The following is a 9,293-nucleotide window of genomic DNA, read 5'->3' on the forward strand; positions in this document are numbered from 1 at the left end:
TCTTATTGTATTAGAGGCATTCTGAAATGGGAAAACCAGAGCTGCATGCAGGGTTCAGGGTGTGGACAACTCATGGATTTGTAAAGACCCGTAACGATAATTTCCTGTTCTACTCACTCTTGCTTTCTTGGTTGTACCTAACATTTTGTTTGCTTTTTTGATTCATTCGGAACACTAAGCTGATATTTTCATGGAACAGTCTGTCATAATCCCCTGATGAGTGATAATGGTCAGCTCACAGCCATCATTTTATTTGTGAAGCTAGGATTGCTTTCCACTCTACACTGATCTACATTCTGTTCTGTTTTTCATTTTATTGCCTAGTTTTAGAACACCCTTCTGCAGCTCTTCCTAGTATCCCCTTATCCATACTACCTTAAATAAATGAATATCATCAAACTTCAAAAACACAGGCCTTTTGCTCAAAAGCCTAGGTCACTGCAGAAGTAGTAACCTTACTCCACTGTAAGAACTACACTGTTTTCTGTCCTTTCCCTCATCTCCCATAGCTACTTTTTTTTTCTTGGGAAGAAGGGATTTAAAGTAATTTCTGAAATCCAGGTAGGCTGTCTGCACTCTCACCCATATCCACATGACCATTGACCCTTCCAGAGAGGTTCACAAAGCAGAGGTTTGTAAAACAGGACTTCCCTTCACCAAAGTCATGGTCATTGAAATAAAAAATGGGAAAACTTGGTTGTCAACACATTTTTATTCAGTATTTATTCAGAATGCTTCCAAAGACAGAATGGGAAGGACATTGGGTGGAATTACATTTTATTAGTTTACGCTTGGGACCCATGAAATTGGCAGTCATCTTTTTTTAAGATTTGTAAATTCCCTCTTTTCACATTAGTGCTAGATGTGACTTCTGGAAGTAATGAGCCTGTTTGAACACAAGATAATGAAACTCTCATTAATTTTACTATTCAGAAATTCAGCATTTTCTCAAAATGGCTTAATTTCACAAAGATTTTTTTAATGTACACTTCATCTTTTTAATTAAAGGGATATTGGGAAGCAAGAATAAAAAATATGTTACTGCTTTTGGTTGATAAATTAAAGAACCTGAAGATGTCATGGAACTTTTTTGTTAATTCCACCACACCACAGTCAAAATCTTTTGTTACTTTGGATTTGGAGTGAATGTAGAAGAATACATTTTTTAAAATCCTTACTGTGTTGATCAAATTACTAGCTGCCTGTTATTTTTTTTCTCCATGGCATAAGCAGTTTATTTGTTTTTCTAGAAATATCGGTGGCACGATCCAGCAGCATAGAAGAAAAACGATGTGGCGGTAAGCTTTTGAGTTCTATCTGTGTATTAAATGGTGAATTATTGATTCCCCCCCCCCTCTTTTTTGTTCCATTTGTTTCACATTTTGCACTGTCTTAGATTTATTCCACCTTATAAATGCCACATTCTCATTATTTACACTCGGTCCAGAAATAGAGATGTAGTTAATACAGAATTCCTCATTAAATATCCAGATGCCATTGCTGACCTTTGAGACAAGAGCATGTATTATTGTTTTTTTTTCTCCTTTTCCCTTGTAACAGTCACTCATTGTGTCCCAAAAAGAAATTCCTTTTATAAGTTAGTTATCAATATGACAAAATTTTTAAAGTTGCTGCACCTTTTGCTGGATAATAATTTCACAAACCTCTTTGGGACTCCAAATGAATAGCAGAGAGCCAGCCTGCTAAACCATTTAATGGCTCAGACTATCTGGACTCATTTTCAGCTTTGCTGCCAGATACAAAACTAGAAAGTAAAAGTTCAATTCCGGAGAGTCTTGATGCTAGTGAAACAAATCTTGAAAGAGAAAACTGAACTGTTGGGGAAAAAAAAATGTACAAAGAAGAAGAAACGGGAAAAATGACCTTTTTTGTGTTTGTGCTTAGTTATCACGCTTAGTCGGTGTTGTCATGGTAGTAGCTGTGACCAGTTCCAGTATTCTTCTATGCACAGATAAGCTGTGTTTTTAGCCTAGTAAGGGACAATGAAAACACAGAGGTTATGCAAGGGTACTAGTGTGCATAGTTACATGTTATAAGAGTCAAGATAATGCAATTTGTTTTTTTCCTTATTAGCAGTGGAAATCTGAAAACATTTTTGCCAAGTTCTGTGACAGTGGGAAACTCTCATTCAAGTGTAGAATGATATTTCAGTGGTAATTTACATATTGGGGTGGTCAACCTAGGTCAATATATTAGGTTGTGTTCCTTTTTTCCCTGTCGGTATGTAAAGGGGGCTTGCAAAAAAACAGAACCCATGTGCTGTCCCATTTTTCTGTTTTACAGTGAAAACGTCTAACATTTTTCAGACTAGTGCCAGTCTCTCAGATTAAAATCAGCTTCATGTATGCAACCACAAACAAATATTCAATAATGTTAAGATGAAATCTGTTTCTTAATGATATTTCTTTCTTAATCAAAAGCAAAGCTCCAGTTGGAAACAGCAGTGAAAAGAAGTGTACTTTGTTTATTTCCAGCTAATCCTACTTACGTCACATCTGACACAATTATCTCTATATCAGGATAATTGGGAGGCAATTATGTTTTAAATTCCCTTCTACAGTTTCATGCAGCAATGAGCCTTCTCTATGTTTTAATTCCTGTGTAGGTAGGGAGGGTTCCCACAATCTGATCCCATAGTATCTTCAATGGGCAGAGAGGACTGTGTTCTGGCAGCACTCTCTGGCTGCTGTGGTTAAAAGTACGCTGAGCTTTAGGGAGTCTCTCTCTCTCCTCTTCACATTTTCTTCTGAAACACTACTGTTTCCTCCTCACTTCCTCATTACATGGAGAAAAAGTTCTGAAGACTGGAGAAGGGAACAAACTGCCAAATATCAAAGATGCAGAAACAGTGAGACCCAGCTGCAGTCAAAGCAGGGGATGAGAAAAAAAGTACGCCAAAGTGTCTGGGACAGTCACCAAATAAGAGGGATGCTGAAAACATTTTAGGGGAAGCAGGTCTGTAATCTAAAGACATTAAGATTTTGTTCTGCCACAAGTCACTACATGTAAGACAAAGAACTAGAAGCAGAGGAGGTGATAATGTAGTTCACTGGAAATAAGCCATGTACATTATATACATAATTTATATATGAAAAAGGTTTTGCTGTAGAGTTTGCAGAAATAAATTTAGCTGAACTTTTCAAATACTTAGAGAAAGCACTTCATTCATATGTTGTTTGGATTCTGATCTTGTCTAAGGATCTTTCAGAAATCTCAGTCTTAATACTTGCAGAGATGTGTGGGTATCTAAGGTTCTCATAATGATCCCTTCAGGGAAGTACAATGCATTTGCTGCTGTAGGGATAAACCACTGCAAATGAGATGTTTCTGGGAAACACATGAGATTTCCCTTGTCATTATTTGAATTAAACACTTTTCTATGTTATTCCCCAAACTTAAGCTTTTACTGCTACTTCCTTAAGAATAAGATTGTCTTCTCTCCACTATGCAGAGTTCAACATGTTTCACATGATTGCAGTGGGATTAAGTAGCTCAATACTTGGTTGCCTTCTTACCCTGCTTGTTTACACTTACTGCCAACGATATCAACAACAGTCCCATGATGCTACCGTCATCCATCCGGTGTCACCAGCTCCTCTAAATACCAGCATCACTAACCATATCAACAAACTGGACAAGTATGATTCTGTAGAAGCCATCAAGGTGAGAAGCGGGTTGGGAGTTCTCTAATGCACAACATACGTGGTCCTATATATTTTTGCTATATCAGAAGAATTCTACTTGATAGTATTCTGCAGTTGCATTTGGACTCAAATTATGCTGATCATAAATCACAAAAATAGATTTTACCTGAGGTATTGTAATTGCAGATCCTTTCCTTTGTCAGTCCCTATTACACATTAAGTTAGATTCTACGTGTAGGTACAATTTAAACAGCAGCAGCCTTTCCTGAAAGAAACCAGACCACTACTCAGGTTCCTTTTTTTTTTTTTTTTTTTTTTTTCCTAATAGTGTTCTCTAGTGGCTTGTTGAAGAGGTAAATAGGGCTATTAACAGTCATCACAATATATATTGAAGATAATCCTTTGGCTCCAATGATATGGTGTCCAGTGTACAATTCATCTTCCTGCACTGTCTTTATGCAGGACATGTACACAGGTGAATATATACTGGGTAAGGCTCTCAGTAAGTGTTCATACTCCAAATATTCAGTAAATGATCCAGTACAGATTTACCTTAGATGAGAATCTAGTGTGGTATCTATATCATATGACATTTTTTTTAAAAGACCTGTTAGAATAGCTCTGTTTTTCAGATCCACTGAATTAAGGAAGGATGAGCATTCTGAAAGTACTTAACTCAGTATCTTCAGATTGTACAGTTTATTCATTCAGATGTGAAGCTTTTCTCAAATGAGTTTTTTTCTTAAATCTTACCTGGAGAATCCTACCTGGGGTTTTTAATTTCTTCATTTTTATTTATAATTAAAGACGTTTTAAGAAATTTAATTAAAAATGAAAGAGAAGTCTATGTGTTGTTTCAAGCTTTTTCAAAACCTCCTAATTAATTCTCTGAATTGCTACCAAAACAGAAACATTTTTGAAAAATCTTGAAACATTAGAAAATGAGATTTGTATTCATAAGACCTTCAGACATTTTCCCCTCCATATTGCATTTAAGAAGCAAGTAATTAATACAGTAAAGAGTAAATAGTTCTTATTCACAAAAAATAATAATAAGTGAGTTCTAAAAAGAATAACTGAATGTGATGAGAAAGTATTTTTAACCATAAAGTTAATTTTATAATATTATGGGGAAAAGTGTGTAGCTTTATTGAGTAGAATTGCTTTCTGTAGGAGAGTTGTTATGTAAGCAGACACATGCAGATGCAAGTAGTTTTTTAAATGTGCAAGCACTTTTAAATGCATTTTTGACTGACTGACAATTCATAAATACTTGCTACTTAAGTCGTCTCAGTGAAATAGCATGTATTGCCTTCTTTTATTTTATCCCTCCCATTTTCTTTTTTTTTTTTTTTTTCTTTTCCCCCAGGCATTTAACAAAAACAACCTGATTCTGGAGGAGAGAAACAAATACTTCAATCCACATCTTACTGCAAAGACTTACTCTAATACCTATTTTACAGATTTCAATAATTATGATGAGTACTAACGGGCTTGTGTATTTTCTGGCCTCCTGTAACTTCCCAGTCCCCAAGGCCTGTGCTACATGACTGCTCATGTGATTGAGGCTTCAGAGATGAAGTTCAGAGACATTTCAAGCACGATCCAAGCCGTCAATATCCCATTGCTGCCAAATGTCCAAAACACCTGTTTGTGACATGATGTTTTCTTTGCGGATTAAAAGGTTGGCCTTCAGTGTTGGGTGCAGCTGTAACCCCTCGGTGTCACTGAACTGCTCGTGAGGAACACATCACTTCGCTGTTTCATAAGCATTCAGTCAGATTTCTCTGACAAGGGACTAAGCAATCCCCGAGCTTTAAAAAAAAAAAAAAAAAAAGGAAAAAAAAAATCTGTTACCCCTTAAAACTGCTGCAGGAGTACAAATGCAATTTTCTTTTTAGGCATCGTCTTTTATTTCCATGAGGTTTGAAAAGGGAGCTGATCACCTGCTGTGCAGCCTCCTGAAACTTGCACTACCAAAAAGAGCTGGCAGGGTGTTGAGAAGAACGGCAAGAAGAAACGCGGTGGTTTAGCGATGCTCTGCAGCAGCTCCGGACTCTGTAGGGATGATCTTAGTGGCCTACAAACCACTCAGGCTGCAGTTCAGCTGTTCGGAGAGCAGAGGCTAAGGCGGCACCCAAGGATATGATCTTGTACCAAAACTGGAAAGCTGCAGGGTAGGTGGTTTCCATGTGTGAGCCAAGCCCAGTCACAGAAAGGCTTCACCTTGTTTGCTTGAATTTTGGGGGTGAAAGGGAACCTGCTGCAGGGAAGCTGAGGCAGGAGGGCAGGTCAGAAAGGCATGCTGGAAGGCCATCCCATGTGTCATTAGCAGGCCAGCCTTACTGCAACCTGCACAACTGCACAGGCGGTGGCATCCGGCAGGCTTCCTCACCCTCATGCATGCCTGTGGGATTCCCTTAGTCTGACCACTGCAGCACTCGTGGTCAGTCCAGGTACAGGATGATGCAACAGCATCACGATATGTGTGCTGTCTCAGGCTCGTGGGGCACGTAGGCATAATCAGTAGAGCTGCTTTCCCCTTTCTGGCTTTTACTTTATAGGCACGTGTTTGACAAAACAAAGCATCAGCAGAAAACGCAGATGTATTTACAAAACAGTGTCTCATCTTACTGTCGTGTCCGACTCATGCTAACCAGCCCCTAAAGAAAACTTATTATGGTGTTTTAAGTGAATATCTTGTTGAACTTCATTGATGTAAATATTTAAAATCCTGTTTGAGTTTTAAATTATCAGTTTTAGTTCCTTTTGTAGTGGCAGATGAGGAAACACAAAGGATTTTTATACCATTTTTCTTTGTTCTGTCTGTCTTCACCCACATTCATGATGATGTCATTTTTTGAGCTGGAATTCCAGATGTACAACTAAAAAGAAAAGGGCAGGGATTCGGGCCAGATTTTCCAGAAGTAGTAGCAAGGAAACATAGTAGCAAGGAAACATTTCCTATTTTCAGAAGCTTGTGAAAAGAAATTTAAAATAAGGACTAAAGAATTAATTATTTTTTGTTTGTTTCTTTGTTTCGAGCATACTAGATGCAAAGATCATCACAACAAAATACCAGAAAGATATGCAAGGAAATGTGGAAATGTTTCCATTCCATGTTCAGAGCCCTTGATCATTAGGTTATGTTATGACAGACAGAGGAAAAAAAAAAATACAGACAATGATGATTAAAAATTATGTCCAAAAAAAAGCTACACAAAAATTACTTAGGAACATCGATCCTATGAGACTGCATTTAAGCACCACCTTCCTTGGTGGTCCAGCCACTTACAAGCCAAGTGTAAACAACATATGTAATGATGGCAGTGAGCAACATTCTTGAATGGGGATAAATCTGAATATAGCACTATCCTTCCTATCTCTGTTCTGTAGTAAAATGAAAAAAATGCAAAGTGGTCTTTGAAAAGCTGTACTATAAAATGAACACGCATTTACCATCTATGAAAATAATCAAGATCAGCTGCCTATTTTTTCTATCTGAATCATTCTCCCTGTTACTAAAACTCCATCAAAAGAAAGACCCTCCACCCTCTCATTAGTGTATTTTTAGAAGGGATGATGACAACACTTCTCTATATTTTGTGATTGTTTTACTATACATTATATTTGGTTTGCCAGGAAGCAATTACCTGATTGTCCTTGAGTAAGAGTAAATTTTCTCTGCAAGAAAATATTGAATCAAACAGAGGGGAAAAAACTCTCCAAATCATAAGTATGTCCAGTATCTGAATCACTCTGTTCATGGCAAAAGATAAATTTTCACATTTAAATATTTTTTTTTTAAATAAGATCTAAATTGCTGCTACCACTAAGAAAAAGCAGCACATGCGCACACACTCACATACATGACAATGTCCCTCTCTGCCCCTGTACTAAAAGCATATTAGTCTGGCTTATGGATTTTGTATTTAGACTATTAGGTATGAATCCAATATCTTAAGAATATATAAAATATGTATTTTTATTTTAACCTTTTAAAATGAAATTTATATGAAATAAGCTTTTTTTAAAAAAAAAAAAATAATAATAATAATAATTCAGTAGTTTGAGGCACACTTATCTTTAGAGTGATCTATTTTCCATTCCTTTCATGAATAGATATATATGTTAGATGTGTTATATATGCAGTGATAATACTCTAGGTTAAGTCTGCATGATCATAGGTAGAAGTGCATTTAGCAGATGCTCAGTCTGCTCACACTTCCATCTCCCAAAGAGCGTTTCAGATGTTCAGATCTCTGAGCAATTCCTATGTGATGTTATTTAAAGACCGTGCCAACTTGTCAGAAAAGTGTTCCTTTAAAACTTTTTTTTTTTTGTCATTTAGCTTCCTAAATTACATTATTACATTATAGATGTGTATTCAAAATTCTATCTAAAGCAGTTTTAGGCTTTATTTCCACATTCCTTCGGGGTAAACATAGAAATTTTAGATCACTTCAATGAGAAAAAAAAAAAAAATGATGGCAAGATCTCCTTGTCAATCTAGACTCTGAGACAACACATTTCAAAGCCATTATATTTTTGTGTCTTAGATAGCTTTAGAAGACCCCAGGTGCACTGATAATATCAGTATTTTCACTTTCTGATTTCTGCATAGCTGTCCAGGTAGTTTAATACAGCCTCTCCTAATTCGTGGAGCAAAGCAAAGTGAGGTTTCTATTAAATTTCAATTTATTTATTTATATTTTTTTTCTAAAATTGGCCACACACATTTTGGTAAAGAGCAGATTTCTGCATAAAAGCATGTACACTGTTTTGCCAAAAATGTAAAAAAATCCTTTTGCATGGATAAAGTGATTTTTTCTGGATAAATAAATATTACCTCTGATGTCAGTAGTAAGCCAGTGATGTAAGCCAGTTTTACACCAATTGCATCAATTTGAAAAAAATGTTCTAATTCAAACAGAAACATTTGAGCAGATAGATCACAATCCTCTGAGTAAATTCCTTTCTGTAAAGCATTGCTACATGAAGCGAAGAGGAAGCAGGGTTGCTAGTTGATTCTGAACAGCATACACTGTCATTGGGTAATCCAAATTAAAACTTTGCTGGAGTACACATTTTAGGCTTGTATTAGTGTCCTCAGTTGCTTAGAAAATGGACTCCTGTGCTTGCAGATTTATCCTATACTTTGATTTGATTCCTATGACCTTTATGGTCACTTAAATTGACTTCAGGTGGAAGCTTTTTCAGCCAACATCAGTTACCTGCTGTTGGAGCAGTGTGGTTTGGCTAAAACTAATCAAGAGATTTCTGACTAGGATTAGGGTTTTCTTAAGAGAGTGGGAGAGAGAATGGGGTTTAAATGGCTTTGATTTCCAGGCTATTAAGCAGTACTGATTAAAGTCTCAGATTGGTGTAGGACACTGTGCATTCAGTTAGCTCTATTGGAATCCCACAGTAACCTCTGGGAAAATACCATGTCAATATTCAAATCAAGAGCTACCAAAGCACTTATGTTAAGTGAAGAAAGTTCTCAGAGCATCAGAGCATATGGCTGTTCAAACCAGAAAACAAAGTAAGAGGTCCCAGATGCAACAAAAAGTGGTAACGAGAATAAATACTTCAAGATTTTTTCCTCATAATTATTGAATAAATATA

General features: G+C 36.5%; 1 protein-coding gene across 1 annotated transcript in view; it reads left to right on the plus strand.

Annotated features, from left to right (window-relative positions):
* The window catches only part of SEMA5A (semaphorin 5A), a gene marked incomplete at its 3' end in the record, with an annotated part of 236,068 nt that extends 230,914 nt beyond the window's left edge, over positions 1–5,154 (plus strand). Inside the window, exons 19-21 of the mRNA XM_084306898.1 lie at positions 1,251–1,298; positions 3,473–3,684; positions 5,035–5,154. Coding sequence (XP_084163024.1) covers positions 1,251–1,298; positions 3,473–3,684; positions 5,035–5,154 — 380 coding nt within the window. The remainder of the gene's footprint in view (positions 1–1,250; positions 1,299–3,472; positions 3,685–5,034) is intronic.
* Positions 5,155–9,293: the final 4,139 nt, after the last annotated feature.

The sequence above is a fragment of the Netta rufina genome, assembly GCF_964035555.1.
Source record: "Netta rufina genome assembly, chromosome: 2".
Lineage (NCBI taxonomy): Eukaryota > Metazoa > Chordata > Aves > Anseriformes > Anatidae > Netta > Netta rufina.